At 45.2% G+C, this 19,668-nt stretch overlaps 1 protein-coding gene across 1 annotated transcript; it reads right to left on the minus strand.

The window, feature by feature from the left end:
- Nucleotides 1–778: 778 nt before the first annotated feature.
- On the minus strand, nt 779–8,183 carry CBR3 (carbonyl reductase 3). The gene is made up of 3 exons (XM_036243284.1): nt 7,782–8,183; nt 6,249–6,356; nt 779–1,265 (listed from the first exon to the last, which is right to left on the minus strand). The coding sequence occupies exons 1-3, from the start codon at nt 8,068–8,070 to the stop codon at nt 829–831; spliced, it is 834 nt and encodes a 277-aa protein (XP_036099177.1). The 5' UTR covers nt 8,071–8,183; the 3' UTR covers nt 779–828.
- Between the last annotated feature and the right edge of the window lie 11,485 nt (nt 8,184–19,668).

A 19,668-nucleotide genomic window follows, 5' to 3' on the forward strand; every position in this document is an offset into this window, starting at 1 on the left:
GCTGCAAAACCCATCCCTTTTGAAAGCAGTGAATGTGGAATTGCCTGTTGTCAGAGAGACTACAGAACGGACCCAAGGAGGCGTGTGGGCCGTAGCCCAGAGGGGAGCAGGGAACAAACAGGTTAAGGAAAAGACATCTGCATATGTTGGAGAAAAGAGATGGTCTGGACATGTGAACAAGGTGAAGGAAGTGGCAAACTATCTGGGAAGAATACAGAATGCAAAGCCTAAAAGAAAAACCCATTATGGAAGAACTCACATCCTCAGGAAGAAAAGACATTCTTCTCCGGTCCTTCAAGCTACATATACTACTTTATAAGTATAAGAACAAATTAAAATGTACTCAAATATAATAAAGCAATGGGATACAAGGCAGGGGCGTAGAGCTAAGAAACAGAGGATAGAGCATCATCCCTTCAGAGTCAACAGCCTAGAAATAGCAGAGGGCAGCTGGAAAACCCTCCATATTCCTGAGGCCTTGTGCTAGACCAGTGGTTCTCAAAGTGCCATCTCAGCACCAGCAGGCCCTGGGAACTTGTGAGAAATGCACATTTCTGGGCCCCAGCTCTGGACAATGTTTTAACATGCCCTCCAGGTGACTCTGACGCCCACTAACATTTGACAACCACAGGACTGGGTTCTTCCTCTCAGGCTGCAGTCTGGGTATAACGAAGTCACTCAGCTCGATTCTAGAACTAGGCACGTTTTCATGGGGAGATCCCAAGGGACACTCCTTCCTGAAGGACAGAAACACATCAGACTACAACACCAGAATTCATTCCTTCATCCCACAAACATTTATTAAGCATTAAGCGCCAAAGAAGGAATTCACCAGTTTTGGACCACTTTGTCACGGACTAGCTGGCCATGAGGCTCAGTGGCATCTGGAGGCAGGAGGGCCAAGTAGACGGGGGTCTCAGCCCCTTCCTCCACAGTCCTGGAGCCGTAATCCCCAGCCATGTCTGTCTTCACCCACCCGGGGCAGCACGCATTTAGCAGAATCCTGTCAGCTTTCCTCTTCTCATCCAAACGCCGGGCCAGGATTCTTGATAAGACCGTGACCCCCAACTTAGACACCCCGTAAGCCGAGTTGGGCCAGCCTTCCCTCTCATGCACTTCATTTTTTGTATCCTCCACAAACTTCTTCATGAGGTCCACCAGGTCCTCCTCTGTGATTGTCTCACAGCGAAACTTCTCCTGCAGATTTTCACTGCAGTTTTCAAGAGCTTTGGAACCCTGGAGACTACTGATATTCACAACTCTGCCTGAAACAGAATAATAAAAAATATGAAAGTGTGTCACATAAATAGTTGTTGGCTGACTATGTCAACGATGGACTGTGATTGAATCATGGTGCCGGTTTAATTGCTGATTAGAAAACATGACCCTAGAAGGCACCACTGGGGTTTAACCTTTTTTTTTTTTTGGCCCCAGTTGTCTTAAAGGGAAAAACACCCTTCCATCATAATAAGGGCTACAGAGCAGTGACCCCCTATTAGGTGAGATCTGTAGTAGAATCACCAGGTAGTTTATAAAATACTCTGACCCTCCCCACACACACTCCAGGTGCTTCTGAACCTGCTTTCCTAGGGACAGCGCCCTCACTCTGAGGATTAAGCTCTCTGCACAATTTCCTAGGGTCAAGCCATGCCTTGGGGATGACCTTTGTCCCTTCTTCAATGATGAATACTTTCACACTTGGTGTGTGTTGATTCTCCATCCTGGTTTTGATTTTCCTTACATTTTAAATGATCATTAATAAATAATTAAATGTAATTAGTTAATGAGTTAATATTCGTTTTAACAATAATTTACAGCTACTAAAGACACAGTTCTGTCCGTAAACACAAATATTCAGGCCAAAACTAAACTAATTTGAAGTGTTGGTGGAAATCCAAGAACCAGTACTCGTGTGAATTTACACATTTCATCCAATATTGATAAACACCTATTTTATTTGACCCTCGCCAGTTTGGCTCAGGGGTTAAAGCATTAGCCAGCAGACCAAAGAGTCTGGGGTTTGATTCCCAATCAAGGGCATGTACCTCAGTTTAGGATTTGATCTCTGGCCCTGGTCAGGTTTGTTTGGGAGGCAACCAATCGATGTGTCTCTCTCACATTGATGTTTCTCTCTCTCTCCCACCCTCCCTCCCTCCCACTCTATCTAAACAACAACAACAACAACAACAACAACAACAACAACAAAAACAATGGAAAAATATCCTTGGGTGAGGATTTAAAAAGACAACCGCCAATTTGGGGGAATTCTTTTCTTATGTGTTTATTCTGAATTCACATTCTTTGCATCCAATAGTGTAACTGGATTTTATTTCCTTTTCTGAGTGGCATTCACCACAGGTACAAACCCTGTACGGAGGTACATTTACTCTGACCCTGAACAAGAGCACCCACTAATCTCCAGGTATCTAAGAATCTTCAGTATATTCTTCCTTTCCTTTTTTCATTACTTCTCTCTGGTAATACACACACACACACACACACACACACACACACACATTTTCTTCCCAGTTTTAACTTTTATTTGAAAACTATAGAGAAGTTGTAAGAATAAGTCAATAAATACCTATAAACCCTTCACCTAAGTTTACCAATTAACATTTTGCCACACTCAAGACATTATCATGTTACAATGCTATTATCTAAAGCAGTGATTTTCAACCTGTGTGCCCTACAAATTTTTTTTTTTTATCCTCACCTGAGGACATTTTTCCATTCTTTGCTCAGATGGGGTGGGAGGGAGAGAGAGAGAAACATCGACGTGAAAGGGACACATCGAGTGGCTGCCACCCGTACGACAAACCAGGGCCGGGGACAAACTGCAACCGAGGTACGTGCCCTTAGCGGGAACCAAACCCGGGTTTCTCTGGACCGCAGGCCGACGATCCAACCGCTGAGCCAAACTGGCCAAGGCATGCCCTAAGAATTTTTAAAACATGCGATACCTGACTAGTCAGGGGCACTGACCTGTTTTCCCTTACATTATCAAACAAAAAAATGACAACAGCCAATACAACAATAGCTGTCCGGTGTGAATGCCTTGTCTTGAACCATCAATATATAGGTCATATAATAGAGTTGTATCTTAATGGTCACATTGCACAATAAAGTTGCATTTGATTGGTTAATTCTTGGTACTAGAAATCTTATGTACAAGCATAGGTGCCTGATTTTTTAAAAAAGTAACTTTGGAGCAAAACAGGTAGGTAATTGCTATTATTATTATTTTTTTGTAAATCAATTAAATTTTTGTCAGATCAGCAAAAAAATATATATATTGGTGTGCTGCAGAATTTTAGTTTATTTGTGCCATGAGATGAAAAAGGTTGAAACTCACTGATCCAAAGGCTAGTCCAATTCAAATATCCCCATTTGTCTCAGTAATCTTATAAGTTTTATTTTTTTTCATCCAGGGTCCAATGTGAGATCATGGATTGTATTTAATTGTCTTATCTCTTTAGTCCACTTTAATCTAGAGAAGTTGAACTTTTTGAAGACTCTAGGCCATTATTTTGCAGTATTTCCCCCGATTTGGATTGGCCTGATTTTCCCATGATTAGATAGATCCACTTCAATATTTTGGCCAGGAGTACTACATCGGAGATGTTGTGTTCTTCATTACTTTCTAAACTGTATTGTTCCCGGTCACTTGGCTGCTACAGGGAATTAAATTTAAAAGGGAAAGGAAGATAGAAAAGAAAAACAAATTACAGGAGCTACCCTATGCTTCTGATGGAAATAAAAAAACTTTTAAGAGGAAGAAATGTCCTTTTTTTATTTTTTTATCCTTACTCAAGGACACTTTTCCACTTTTCGTTCAGATAGAGTGGGAGGGAGAGAGAGAAAGAGAGAGAGAGAAACATTGGCATGAAAGGGATACATCGAGTGGCTGCCCCCCATACGACCAACCAGGGCCGGGGACAAACTGCAACCGAGGTACGTGCCCTTAGTGGGAACTGAACCCGGGTCTCCCTGGACCGCAGGCCGACACTCTAACCGCTGAGCCAAACCGGCCAGGGCAGAAATGTCCTTTTTTAATTCTCACCTGAGGATATATATTTTTTTCATTGATTCTAGAGAGAGAAGAAGGGAGAGGGAGAGAGAGAAAAAGATCTATTTGAGAGAGAAACATTGATTGGTTGCCTCCTGCACACATTTCAACTGACTGGGAATTGAACCCACGATGCTTCAGTGCACAGGATGACACTCCAACCAACTGAACCACACCAGCCAGGGCAGAAGTGTCCTCTTTGATCTGAGGGCACACCTCTGGGAGAGGCCAAGGGGTAACAGTCTCAACAGCCAGGTGGGTCCAATCAGCCTGAGAAGTGATGTACCCATACCACCTCCATCCTCTCTGCTGAGGTCCAGGTGGCCTCACTGATCCAGAAACAAACCCCTTCTTAGAAAGAGTGGGCAAGCTGCTCCCTCTAGTGGCTTGCCACTTGCTTTAAAGAAATAACTTTTTAAAAAGTGATATTATAAACCTAAATAAAGAGTGGCTTTTAAATCAAGGAGAAAACAATTCCCTACAAATCAAGAGACAACAATATTCAGCATTTTCCCCTCCAGGTAAACGTGAGGTTTACTGAAGTCACAAATACTCTCAATGCGTTGTCAAGCAGAGGTTCTGCTTTGGGAAATACTGTTACAGAATGAATTAAAGGCAGTGATTCACATGTTCTGCATTGATCCCTGAGCCCCATCCTCCCTAGAGCCGCCTTTTCTCTTTCAAAATGGCTTGGTTTGCAATCACTTGGCGCTGCAATCCTTACTTCACTAGAACTAATTATCCTGCTTTGAGGGGTGTGGTCGGGGAAACATGGATACTGTTTCCAGCTCCATTACCACCTGGCTCCGTTCACTTCTCTGGGCCTCAGTTTCCTTCTCTGAAAGTGAAGGTGCAGGAACATAAGGTTTCTTCAGTACCTTGCAGCTTTCTAATTCTATGACTCTAAAATCCATAGGGACACAACTGCCTACAATGAAATCCTATGTAAGAGACACCCCTACAATGAAATCCTATGCAGCAGTAAAAAAAAGGGTAAGAAAACTTTGTCTTGATCTGGAAAGAGCCCTAGATAGAGTAAATGAAGAAAACACGGTGGCAAACACTATTCTTAATGTCCCTTTTGTATAAAAAAAGGGAGCAAAAAATATGTATTTAGATTTGCTTAGATTTGAATTTAAGATTCCATCCTCTTGGCCCCGGCCCTCACCAATTCCATGAACCTGGAACAAGGCTTCCGTCAGCCACTACCTGCAGCTCTACCTATGGATTTTTCATGACCCCACCCCACTAAGAAATCAATGAAGAGAATTAACCTGTGGAGGGTGGACAGTGGAGTTGGGCAAGTTGGTGGTGGGATGCAGTATAGGTACAGCTCTCACCAGGCAACTTTTTAGATTTCAAATTGGTGCACTAGAGATCATCTTTATTCAAAACATTAAATTTCTAAAAGCACATTTAGACTAAGAACCACAGAGTTGTTTTTTTCTTAGAATCACAGTTGACTTCTTGGAAAAGAAAATCCTCAGGGAGCCAAAGCCCCACCCCTTCAGCACAGCTGTGATGGAAACATGGTTCTTTGTTAATGATGGTCTCCCCTACTAGACTCTGTGCTCCAAGGGCACGCCTATCCTGGCCTATAGTATACCTAGCACCTAGAGTAATGACTGGGCTATGACAGGCACTCAGTAAATATTTGTGGAAAAAGTAATTAAAGTTACTTATTGAAAGCTTTGGAGCGTGGGCAAGATATTTCCTAATAAAGAAAATTTTCTTGTGGGTGTTCTGAATCGGGTAGACAAAGTTTGGTACAAGAAGAAAGGAATACAGGGAAAGTCATAATAATGCTAGGACAGATAGTACCCCTCCCCATACCCTCAGATGAGCTGGATATGGCCCTGTCACCATGGGGAGCTGGAGGAGGGCTCACCGAGGATGCAAAAAGGCAAGAGGACTTTTGAGACTTGCAATACATTATTCTAGGGTTGAGTTCATGACATGTGAGACCCAAGAGCATTGCCATAACTTTTATTTACTTTTAAAACTAAAGCTAAAATGTTTGGGGGAAGAACCAAATATAGTACTATCAAAAAAATAATGTCATTTTCTACCTTTCCCCTGTGGAGAAATAGCACCCTTGGGTAATTCCTTTGGGAAGTGTAGCCCCATGGCTTACTCCTTGCTGGGGGATGCAACTTGACAATCCACACATGGGACTCACCATGAGGTTTTATTATCGGCAGTAATTCGTTGCAGACATTTCTCGTGGCAAAAAAGTTTGTCTTCAGTGTTATCTCAGCTTGAATGTCAAAGGGCGTTGGATCATCAACTTTCAAAATGAGAAGGAAACAGAGACAAGTCAGGCATTTCCCCCCTGAAATTCACATGACAAGTGGATCTTATCTCTAATTAAAGGGGGAAAGACTAATAACAACAATTTTTAAACCACTAGGTCAGCAGTTCTCAAACTTCAACCTTGCATCTGAATCACCTGCAGGGCCTGTTAAAACACACCTTTCTGGGCCCCAACCCCAGTTTGGATGGAGAAGGTCTGGGTGGAAGCCAGCATTTGCACTTGTAACGAGTTCGCAGGGGACCCTACATCTAGCTACTGGTCTGCACTGAGCCTGACTTTGACCACTGCTTCTCAAACTTAGACCGGCAGAGGGGGCACCTGGGGATTCTGTTAAAATGCATATTCTGATTCAGCAGGTGTGGGGCAAAGCCTTAAGTTCTGTGATTGCAGCGAGTGCCCAGGGTTGCAGGTGCTGCTGTCCACTGCCCACACTTTGAGGGGCAAGGCTTCCTACACACGTTAGTGTTCCCCACGTGCAGTTTGGGAAGTCGGGTATTTATTCACCAGTCCCTCAGCTATTGGCTGTAGAGGTCGCTCCCAGAAAGCCCCAAGACTGAGTTGCAGGTACCGGTACACAGCCATGGGAATACCCAAGGCCAAGGGGATGACGATTCATGCTTCGCAACAGTTTGTTTTACTCCGTTCTGCCTCTAGGTTTCTCTTCGCTAAGCTGTAAGTGAGGTTGGTCTGTTCATTCTTTCTACCCGCAGCACTTGGCAGCTCAATAACTTTCTTAATCGAGTAATAGAGTAAGTAATCGCCTCGATTACCTGTCCCCCAAAGTATCAAAGATGCTACTTAAAACCACCCTAGTGTGTTTGATAACAAACACAAGTTTTCCAGGGGAGGGAACAGGCTCGCTTCCTTTATGCCAGAGCCTATCAACGCTCTCCAGCAAACAGAGCCTCTAGTCCACTAATGTGCAAGTGCGCGCTAATCATCTCCGAGATTCATTTCCTGTCCGGGGCAGATGGCTCCTGGCGGCTGTGAATGCGCCCTTTCAAGAAAACGAAAGCCCAAAGCGAGCTCGGAGACCCTTCCAGAGAAAATGTTTCTTGTATTACACAGAGAGCTGCTGAACTAAGCAGGGCGTGGTCCCCTCCCAGGAGGCGGTTTACTTGCCAACTGTGGCAGCTGACAGTTCGGCGAGGGCCCTGGGCGGTGCACAGGCCCGCACAGGACGGCGGGCGGGCGGGCGGGGGACGCGGTGCCCAGCACCCGGGCCCGCTTGGTGCTGAGCGAACCGCTCCCGCAACTCCGGGAAGCGGGGACCCGCCGCGGGAGACCAGAGGGGCGCACGCTGCCTTCCCTGATCACTCAAGTGGGTGGGTGGGGGCTCCTGCGGCTCGCTGCCCCACACCCTCGGGGCGCCCCGCGAACTCCCACTCCCGCACCTACACTTAAAGGCGATGCCCGCGTTGTTGACCAGCACGTTGAGCCCCCCGTACTCCTTGCGCAGGAAGTCGCGCAGGGCGCGGATGCTCTGCAGGTCGTCGATGTCCAGCTGGTGGAAGCGGGGGCTCAGGCCCTCGGCCTGCAGCTGCTGCAATGCCGCCCGGCCCCTCTCCGGGTCCCGCGCCGTGAGCACCACGTCCCCAGAGAACTGCCGGCACAGGTCCCGTGCGATGGCGAAGCCGATGCCCTTGTTGGCCCCGGTCACCAGCGCCACGCGGCTGCAGGACGACATGGCTGGGTGCGGGGCACGCGGGGTACGTGCGTGAAGAGTGGATCGGGCTGGAAGCTACCCGAAGCCCCGGCCTCAGTCAGAGAACTCGCACAGAACTGAGTTGCGGGATTCAGTGCTGCGACTTTGAAGAACGAGGCCCGGGCGTCGGTCCCTCCCTCCAAGGAGGGGCCTTCTGTTCCCGAAGCTTTCGTAACGCCCCATTCCCTGGTCTGCCCGCTGCCCGCGCTGCGTCCTCAGCCTCCTCTGAGTCAAGCCATGGTCTGCGGGTGGAGCGGTTGTCCTTCTCCCAGAGCAAAACCCGATGGGGATAGGTCGGTAGGATCTAGAGATTCATGGCACTTGGGCAGAAGAAACTATTTTAGTTGAACCCCAAGCGGAGAAAAGCAAGTGCTGAGATTTTCTTTGGTGTGCGCCCATCATCCCCCGTAGGATGAGAATGTTTGCCCATTCCTTAAAATGGAATGAAATTTTAGACACGGTAACTGCTTCTGAGAACATAGGTCCCGTTGCTTGCATAAGAGAAACTCGAGGGAGAATTAGAGCAAAAAGTTCCTAAGAGTAGATTTAGAGGGGTGGGCCTGATACATGGCTCTGTGTGATTCCCTGTGCGCCCCCAAGTGGGAGGGAATGTTTATGAAGCTCTTACCTTGTGCCAAGCCTTTTACTGGAATGTTTTTATTTGATCCTTACATAACCCCCACGGGGGCTAAGTGTCTGCATTTTAGGTTTGTCCAAGGTGACATGCATAATTTTTTCTCTCCAGTAAAATCTGTGTACCCACAAAGTTCAACTGAAGAGGAATTCCCAGAGGTGTGTCAAGGTGTGGACGGTATTAGAATTCCTCCACCCATCTTCTTTAGTGTGATCTGAATGTGTTTGATCCCAGGGCGTTTCATGGTGACTTGGAGAGGTTCGATCTCATTATGACTCAGCTTTTTCCTAGCAGAGCGGCAGAGCCTCTGTCACCTGGACTCCACCTTCTCAAGTCAACAGGTGAGGTCAGGAAGGTGGGCACCTGCTATGTGCAGTCCCCTGTTGTGACTAAATTAATCCCACCCCCTACAGATTATTTGGAACTCTATTTTAAAGATATAGGGGTATTCAGATTTTCTGTTTCTTCTCAAGTGAGCCTAATTTTTGTTTTTCAAAAAATGAGTATATTTCATCTAAGTTGTTGACTCTGTTGATATGAATTTGTTCACAATATGCCCTCATTAATCATGGTAGTGCTACCACCTCTCTTATTCCTGATATTGCTAATTTGTATCTTTCATATTTTCTTCCCCTGATCTGTCTGACTAGAGGTTTATCTTTTTTTCCTTCTTCTTTTTTCCTCAAGGCAGCAGCTTTTGTTTTTATTGGTATTTTTCTCAGGTTACATTATATTTCCTATATTTCCTTTCTTTTACTCACTTTGGCTTTTATTTGCTTTTTCTAATTTTTTTTTTTACCATGGAAACAGGTCATTGATTTGAGATTTTTCTTCTTTTCTAATAGAGACATTAAGGGCTATTCATTTTCTTTAAGTAGTGAGATAGTGGCATCCCATAAACATTGATATGTTGTGTTTCCATTTCAATCAGTGTAAAATACTTTGTGATTTACTTTTTAATATCATCTTTGATCATGGGTATTTAGAAGTATATTTTCATATTCCAACTGTTTTAAGATTTTCCAGATATCTTGCTGTTATTGACTTCTAACTTAATTCCATTGTAGTCAGAGAACATATTTGGTATGACTTGAATTCTTTTTGAAAGCTGGGAGAGAGATATTAAAGCATGTTTTCATACAATGGCCATAATGTCAAACAGATACAAATTGGCGAAGGAGAGAGGAATCATTTAAGAGCACAATGTGAGGGAAGGTGGGTGTGGGAAGGTGGGTGCGAGTGGGATCTGGGCTCGGATGGGCTCAGCCTGGGAAACAGGCAGCTGCTGGCTGTACCAGGAGGAAAGCTCTTGAAGGTGTAGTTGCGGGCAGGTTGGGTGGCCCTCCTTGAGGGAGGGTGTTATTTTCTCTAGGAAGGATGAACGATTTGAGGTCATTAGCAATTGGGATCAGTTTGGGAGATTCGAGGAAAGAATAGCTGTGTTGCAGAGTGGAAACACGGATGTGTTAGGGAATGAGGCAGCATTGACTCGCGGAGTTGGGGGCCTGTTTGTGATCTGTGGCCAGAATGTCAATAGAGCATCATTAGCCTCCTGAAATCTCCCCTCCAGCTTTTCCATCTGTTAATGCAGCCTATGACCCGTGTAAAGTTGGAGGGTTGGTGTTTTACCAGGCTCACAGGACAGAGTGAAGCCTGTCTATAAGGACAGGATTTTAGTGTAGGTTCATGGCCTATCAGCATTGAAGGAAGGACATGGAGAAGCTGGAGATTTAAAACGAGGGGGAAACAGTTGGGGATCAATGGACTGGAGGCCCCAGAAAGCAGAGCAGGACCGGAGGAAGCCAGGTCCTTGGGGTCAGTGTGGGATGCTTTAAGATCGAGGTCTCAGAGGCTGTACCGATGAACCACGTGAAGGGGGCATGCAGATACCGTTGGTGTGAAGGAGTCAAGGGACTTGGAGGCCATATACTGGATGGATCCTGCACATGGCTACCAACCTCATTAGAGGTGAGAACAGGTGTGGAGGGAAGATACTGAGCCATGTGCTGGCCTCAAGGTTTGTCCCCTCTGCAATTACTGTCCTGAAATGCTTGGTTTTTTTTTTTTTTTTTAATCTTCACCCAAGGACATTTTTCCATTTTTTATTCAGGTAGAGTGGGAGGGAGAGAGAGGAACAGAGAGAGAGAGAGAGAAACATCGATGTGAAAGGGACACATCGAGTGGCTGCCACCCGCACAACCGACCAGGGCCGGGGACAAACTGCAACCGAGGTACGCGCCCTTAGCGGGAACCGAACCCAGGTCTCTCAGGACTGCAGGCCGACGCTCTAACCGCTGAGCCAAACCGGCCAGGGCTATATATATATATATATATATATTTTTTTTTTTTTACTGAAATGCTTGGTTTTTAACAAGGGTCTCCCCACCCCTTCATTTTGCTCTTGGCCCTGCAAATCAAGCAGGGCCTCACAGGGGGGTGCAGGGGAAGTCTGTTCCTTATAGCAGTGGTCCCCAAGTTCTTCATGTTATAATTCATAATTATATGTAATTATATATAAATGTGTATATTTATATATATACACATTTGAATTTTTATGACTTTATATGAGCCAAACTGGTGACATATGCTAAGAGTAAGATCTCAGATGCTCTCCCAAAGATATTTTTAAAAAGTACTGATGTCTGGCTGCATCCGCAGATACTGTGGTTTAATCGGTCTGGGGTGTGACCCAAAAACTGGGAGTTCTAAAAGTTCTCCTGGTGATTCCAATGCTGGGAGCCGTTGGGTTATGGTAACGGGGTGGGTAATTGGTTAAAAGTGACGCACAATCTTCAGAAGAATTGGGTTTTCAAAAGAGACAAGAGGAGAAAGTGTTTGGAAATGGCAGAGGTTTCTGTGGTAGAATAATGATGCCCACTGCCCAGATGTTCATGCCCTCAGCCCCAGAACCTGCAAATGTTACTTTACATGGCAAAAGGGACTTTGCAGATGTGATTAAATTGAGAATCTCGAGGTGGGGAGATTGCCCTGGATTACTTGGTGTGCCCAGTGTGACCACAGGGTCCTTATGAGAGGGAAGCAGGAAGTTCAATCAGAAAGAGATTCGAGGACACTATATTGCTGGCTTTGAAGATGGAGGAAGGGGACCCAGCAATGCAGGCAGCCCTGGAAGCTAGAATCTAGGAAATGGTTCCACCCCTCGAGCCCCCAGAAGAAATGCAGATTTTTCTTGACTTAGGATTCCTGACTTAGGACTCTGACCTTCAGAACTATAGCATAATCAACATGTGTTGTCTTAAGCCACTACATCTGTGACAGTGTGTTACAGCAGCAATCAGAAGCTAATACAATCAACACAGAGGATTTCCACCTCACCTCCAGGACTGAGGAAAGGTACCCTTCCACGTATCCCACAAAGGATTTGAGTGGTGAACAGTCTTTGAGAAAAGTACTGGTTTTGGGGAAAAAACTTGGATACATTTCTTGAGGCTGAGGAAGAATGACATAAAAGGGTGAGAGCCACTGGACACCCACTGTCTCATGAAAACCTGACCTGGATGGTGGATCTGAGCCTGACCCACATTCCCGGTGGCCATGGAGCCTCTTCAGGAGAGTTATGGGTTCTGGTGGTTTTTAATGGATGTGATTCCTTTTTTTTTTTTTAGAAATTTATTTTTATTTATTTATTTATTTATTTATTTATTTATTTATTTATTTATTCCTCACCCGAGGACATTTTTCCACCTTTTGTTCAGGTAGAGTGGGAGGGAGAGAGAGGAACAGAGAAAGAGAGAAACATCAATGCGAAAGGAATACATCAAGTGGCTGCCACCCACACGACCAACCAGGGCCGGGGACAAACTGCAACCGAGGTATGTGCCCTTAGTGGGAACCGAACCCAGGTCTCTCTGGACTGCAGGCCGATGCTCTAACCGCTGAGCCAAACCGGCCAGGACTTATTTATTTTTATAAACTCACCCGAGGACATTTATTTATTTTCAGATAGAGCGGGTGGGAGAGAGGGGGAGAGAGAGAGGGAGAAACATGAATGTGAGAGAGACACATCTACTGGTTGCCACCCACATGACCCCAACCGGGGCCAGGGACAAACCGCAACCAAGATACGTGTCCTTAGTGGGAACCGAACCCAGGATTCTCTGGTCTGCGGGCTGATGCTCTAACCGCTGAGCAAACCGGACCGGGGCTGTGATTCTTTAAAAAATGGCTTTGCTCTCACTCTGAGATTATCTCCTTGTGTTTCCTAAATAATTAGGGTGACAACTTAAGCCTTCACCATTAACGTGGTATGTTCAGAGTTCTGGTTCAAAAGGCCTGCTGTCATCTGGGGGACTGGATGTCCCTGGCATCCATTCACCCATGTCCTCCAGTCACTCTCTGACCACTGTAGGTTCCAGCATGTTGAGGGGTGAACAGACAGGGGGACATCTCCCTGCCCATGGCGCTGCTCTCGGCTTTGCTGCTTCCGGGCCCTGTGGCTTTGGGCACAGTTCTCAGTCTCTCGGTGCCTCAGTTTGCTTGTTCCTAAAGTGCTGTCAACGTAAGAAACACTCAAACTTGTGAAGAATTTTTTAATTTATTTGAACCAAACTGTCAACAATTTCCAGGAAACAAAATCACAATAGATTGAGATAATGCTCCAGAGAAGGCAGTTTTGCACCTTATTTTATACAGTCAAAAGAGAAGATGTGAGTTACACGAAATCTATTGGTGGTAGATTAGGGAGGTGGGAGAAAGCAAAGCAGGGAAACCTCTGGGATTGGATGAAAAGTAAAATGATAGACACGCACCTCTGTTACACAGGTGGGTAAGGATCCTTAACAGTCAGCAATTAACTCGATAACAGTGAGGGGATTTGTGGTCTCTGCAGAGCGGTGCCTCTGCTTTGAGGGGTCCAGAAAGAGGAAAATTACTGTGACCTTCCGAAGGTATGTTATTGTGGATGCAAAAAGACAATAGACAGGCTCCGTTAAGGTAAAGATTGACCTTTGTCAGGGGAGATGCTGGCCTAGGTCGTGACTACCTGCCATAAACTGCTTTTAGTGAAAAAGTTTTAATTTCAGACCATCCCTTTGTGGTTACTTTAGGTCTTTGCGTTTGCAAGGCTACCACGCAGGCCTCCCCTGAGCTTGTCCGGTTAGCATGTGGCCCCTGTACATCCACAATGCCTAGCTCTTGTGATTGCTGTAAGGATTAAATGAGTTAATGTTATAAAAGTGCTCAGAGCAGTCCCGGCAAATGGGAACGTGGCAGAAATGTTTGCTGTATTGTGTTCTCCAGCAGGAGGAGACACTGGCCAACCAGCACCTTGACCAGCTTGCAGCGATTCCCGGTCTTCCTGGGTAAGTCACAGCTCCGCCACTCCTTTGTTGGAGGCGAACGACAATGAAGGCGGAGGTGAGACGGGAGAACTGTCTGCAGCCCCACCTTGAAGGCAGCACTGTGGACTCCTGTGAGCTTCCCCAGCATTCGGGTGCCCAGGCAGGCCCAGGCAGGAGTGGAGCCCATTGTCTCCCTGGAAGCAAGATTAAGGTCAGGTTCCTGAGTCAACTGAAGAGCTGAGCAGGCCATAGGTAAGTGCCCTTGTCCTTTCTCCAGCCCCCATTCTTCAGCCCCAGCCCTTCCCAGGGCGACCAATGAAGTAGCTGAGGGTCAGGCTATGGTGAGTGCCACGGAGGGTGGCGGGAGAAGACAAGTCCTGCAAAACCCTGTGCTTCGCTGTCCCCCCCCCCACCTTCCTGTCCTGCGAGCTGTGGGCCTGAGTGCTGAGGATGGGGTCCGTGCAGGTCCCCTCAGGGCTCGAGCAGGAGGCAGGGAAGAAGGTGTGGGATGGCTATAGTGGGATGGCTGTTCTTTCCTTTATTATCCTTTTAAAAATTATTGTGATGAGGAACACATTACCAAAATATACCATCTCAATCATTTTCCGTGTACAGTACAGCAGTGTTAACTGTATGCATGTTATTGTGCAACGCATCTCTAGAACTTTCCATTTTATTTACCAAAACTATACCCCTTGAATAACCACCCCCCACTTCTCCCTTCCCCCAGCCCCCATGGTAACCACATTCTACTTTGTTTCTATGAATTTGACCACCACTTTAGATACTTCATAAAAGTGCAATCATACAGTATTTGTCTCTTTTTTTTTTTAGTCCTCACCTGAGGACATTCCTCCATTGATTTTCAGATAGAGTGGGAGGGAGGGCGGAGGAAGGGAGAGAGAGAGAGAAACATTGATGTGAGAGAGACACATTAATTGGCTGCCTCCTGCATGACCCCAACAAAGGCTGGGGACAAACTGCAAATGAGCTACATGCCCCTGACCGAAGTCGAACCCACAATTCTTTGGTCCACAGGCTGACGCTCTAAATGCTGAGCCAAACTGGCTGGGGCCAGTATTTGTCTTTTTATGATTAGCTTACTTCACTGAGCATAATGTCCTCAAGGTTCATCCATGCTATAGCATGTAACAGACATCGACGTGAAGGGACACATCGAGTGGCTGCCACCCGCACGACCAACCAGGGCCGGGGACAAACTGCAACCGAAGTACGTGCCCTTAGCGGGAACTGAACCCGGGTCTCTCCGGACCGCAGGCCGACGCTCTAACCGCTGAGCCAAACTGGCCAGGGCCAGAATGTTCTTCTTTAAGGCTCAGTGATATTTCATTGTATAGATGTACCACTTTTTCTTTATCTATTCATCTGTCAACAGACACTCAGGTTGTATCCACCTCTTGGCTATTGTGAATAACGCTGCAATGAAAGTGGGTGGCAAAAAAAAAACACTTTAAAAAAACTTTTTTTTCTTTATTGCTTTTAGAGAGAGAGCAAGGGAGAGGGAGAGAGAGCTAGAAACATCGATGAAAGAGAACATCGATTGGCCACCTCCTGCATGCTCTCCACTGGGGATCGGTCCCACAATCTGGGCATGTGCCCTGACTGGGAATCGAACCGGCGACCTCTTGGTGCATGAGTCAACACTCAACCACTGAACCTCACCGGCTGGGCAAAAAACAAAACAAAACTTTTTTTTGTTGTTAATCCTCATCCGAGGATATTTTTCCATAGATTTAAAAAATGTTTTAAAAAAACTTTTAGACAGAGTGGAAGAGAGAGAGAGAGACATATCGATTGGTTGACTCCCACATGGCCCTGGTTGGGATCGAATCTGCAACACAGGTACATGCTCTTGACCAGAAGCAAACCCGAGACCCTTTGGTCTGCAGGCCAATGCTGTAACCACTGAGCCAAACTGGCCAGGGCAAAATATACTTAAAAAAAAAAATAGTAGACTTATTGCTAGGGATCTTAGATGTTGGTCCAACTCAGTTATTTTGCACATGAGGAAATAAAGGCCTGTGAGTGGTCACACTACATGCCTGTGCCTGAAGCAAGATGAGATCAAGTCTTCAAATTCCCAGTTTAATTTTCTCTCTGCTACATCATTGCCTTGACCAGTGCCAACATTAAATCCACTAGCAGGTCCATTCACGTCTTATTCTAGTCAACCATTCAGGAGGTCATTATATTTTTTTCCAGCTTTGTAAGTTTAAGGTGTACAACATAATGCTTTGCTGTATGTATCATTTTAGTTAACATCATCCATCACTTTACATAGTTAGAATTCTTTTTTCTTGTGATGAGAATTTTTAAGATCTACTCTCCTAGCAAGTTTCAAATATACAATACAGTCTTGTTGACTGTATTTGCCAGGCTTGTCATTACATCCTGAAAACTTGTCTTAAAATTGAATGATGATACCTTTTGACCACCTTCACCCATTTCTCCCACCCCTCTCACCCCCACCTCTGGCAACCACCAATCTGCTTTCTGTTTCTATGAGTCTGATTTTGTTGCTCTTAAACATATAGACAGCCAGATGTTTCTCCAGCAAAATGGGTTTATTTGGGAACAACGAAGAATTGCAGTTTGGGACATGTGGCCTAAAGGGGAACTAGTGCGAGTCCAGGAAACAAAGGAGAGGAAGCAGTTTTATAGAGGAAAGCAGAAGTTCAGAGGGCCTGTGATAAACAAAGAGTCCATGGGGAGACACTGGGAGCTCCCAAAGTATAGTGGTTTGTCATTGGCTGAATAGTAGCAGTCTTTCATTGGCTAAGTGGTTGCCAGGCAAGGAGAAGATCCTCCTTCCTGCTGGAAGAATAGAGCAGAAAAACATCTTCCTGTTGGAGATAGAAAATACCTCTCTTCCTGTTTGGGGTAATCGGTGAATGGTACAGGGGTAAGATCTACCCCCACAGGTCCTCCGAATTCCAATTCAAATGAGGTTTCTGTTTATTAATTCTCAGTTTATTGATTGATTGATTATTGATTGATTTTTAGAGAGAGAGAGAAACATCGATCTGTTGTTCCACTTATTTATGCATTCATTGGTTGATTCTTGTATGTGCCCTGACTGGGGATCAAACCTGCAACCTTGGTGAATCAGGATGATGCTCTAAGCAACTGAGTTACCTCACCAGGGCAATCCTCAGATTTTTTAGATTTCACATATAAGTGATATCATTCAGTATTTTCTTTCTCTGATTTATTTCACTTAGCATAATGCCCTCAAGGTCCATCCATGTTACAAATAGCAGGATTTTCTTCTTTTTAGTGACTGAATGATACTCCATTGTATATATGTATCACATTTTATTTATCCATTTATCCATAGATGGAACTAAACTTGTTTCCATGTCTTGGCTACTGTTGCTGTGATGAACATTCCTTTGAAATTAAAAAATGAAATTACGGGGTCATATGGTAGTTCTACTTTTAATTTTTAAAAGAAACTTAATATTGTTTTCTATAGTGGCTGTACCAATTTATATTCCCACAAATAGTGTACATGGGTTCCCTTTTCTCCACATCTTCGCCACCATTCGCCTCTTGACTTCTATTATAGCCATCCTAACAGGTGCGAAGTGATATCTCATGGTTTTGATTTGCACTTCCCTGATGATTAGTGACGTTCAGCACCTTTTCATGGAGTTGCTGGTCATTTGCATATCTTCTTTAGAAAAATGTCTGTGCAGGCCCTTTTGCCCTTTTTTTTTTTTTATCCTCACCCGAGGACATTTTTTTTTGTTTTGTTCAGGTAGAGTGGGAGGGAGAGAGAGGAAGAGAGAGAGAGAGAGAGAGAGAGAGAGAGAGAGAGAGAGAGAGAGAGAAACATCGATGTGAAAGGGACACATCGAGTGGCTGCCACCCGCACGACCGACCAGGGCCGGGGACAAACTGCAACCAAGGTACATGCCCTTAGTGGGAACCGAACCCGGTCTCTCGGGACCGTAGGCTGATGCTCTAACCGCTGAGCCAAACCGGCCAGGGCTGCCCATTTTTTAATTGGATCTTTCTTTTTTTTGCTATTGAGTTGTGTGAGTTCTTTATGAATTTTGCTTATTACTCCCTTATCAAATATATGGTTTGTAAACTCCCCCTCCCCATTTTGTAGATTGTTTTTTCATTTGTTTGATCATTTTTATTGCTGGGCAGAAGCTTTCTAATTTGATGTGGTACTGTTAGCTTATTTTTTAATTTTGTGACTTGTGCTTTATACATCACATCAGCCCTGGCAGGTTTGATTCAGCGGTTAGAGCAACCCAGGTTCGGTTCCCGCTAAGGGCACGTATCTTGGTTGCAGTTTGTCCCTGGCCCTGGTTGGGCCCTGTGGGAGGCAGCCACTGCATGTGTCCCTTTCACGTCGATATTTCTCTCTCTCACTTCCTCTTTGTCCTTACTACTCTATCTGAACAAAAAAAAGAAAAAAATGTCCTCAGGTGAGGATAAAAAAAAATAATAATAATAAATATACGTCACATAAAAAAACAATCATTGCCAAAACCTATGTCAAGGCACTTTTTCCTTATATTTTTTTTAGGAGTTTTATGGTTTCTGGCCTTTCATCTAAGTCTGTAATCCACTTTGTGTTAATTTTTGTGACTGGTGTAAGACAGGAGTCTAGTTTCCTTTGTTCACATGTGAAGATCCAGTTTTCCCAGCTGGGGAAGAGCTTGTCTTTTCTCCATTGAATATTCTTGGCTCCTTTGTCAAATATTAGTTGACCATATATGCATGGGTGTGAGAACTATTCTTTTTATTTTTAGTCTTTTTTTTTTTCCTTTTTAAACTTATCTTTACTGTTGAGTGTATTACAGATGTTTCCTATTTCCCCCCCTTGACCCCCTCCTCCCCACTCCTGCCCCCCTCCTGCCTTCCCCACACTGTTGTCTGTGTCTATTGATTATGCATATATGCATAGTTCTCTGGTCTCTCTCTTCCCACCCCACCTCCCTGCTTCCCTTTGAGGTTCTTCAGTCTAACAACCAATTTGTACTTCTTCTTCATCCCTTCAACTTTTTCACTTGTTCCCCCAACTCCCCTCCCATCTGGCAACCAACAAAATGTTCTCTGTATCTATGAGTCTAGAACTATTCTTGAGGCCACCATGGCGGCTATCCGTTTGGTACCATAACTTAGTTTCTGGCCTCCTTATTCAGAGAAACTCAGGGGAAAGGGGTGCTATAAACACCGCACACTTGAAGCAAGACCTTCTCCCTGCACATGTGGCGTGAACTGGCTGAAGTGTGGTCTAAAAGCCTAGCTCCAGGCTGGAAAGGGGCATCAGCTCTCCCCATGCTGGGCTGGGGATCTTCAGCTCCTATCAGGCTGGTGAAGCACTTGAGCTGGGAAATGTGGGTCTATGGGCCCTTAGCCTTGTCCTTGGGACCCACATCACTGCTTTTCCTAGAGCAGTATTGGGACCCACATCACTGCTTTTCCTAGAGCAGTATTGGGACCCACATCACTGCTTTTCCTAGAGCAGTATTGCCCAGGCTGGGGGGTGAGGGGAGCCTTTCTTGTATATTTCTGTTGAGTATGTAGCATAGAATTACCTCTTTGGAGAGGAATTAGGCCTTGACTATAGAAATTTCAAAATATGTTCCTCTTCCTGGAAGGGAA

The sequence above is a fragment of the Molossus molossus genome, unplaced genomic scaffold (genome assembly GCF_014108415.1).
Source record: "Molossus molossus isolate mMolMol1 unplaced genomic scaffold, mMolMol1.p scaffold_m16_p_5, whole genome shotgun sequence".
NCBI classification, from domain to species: domain Eukaryota; kingdom Metazoa; phylum Chordata; class Mammalia; order Chiroptera; family Molossidae; genus Molossus; species Molossus molossus.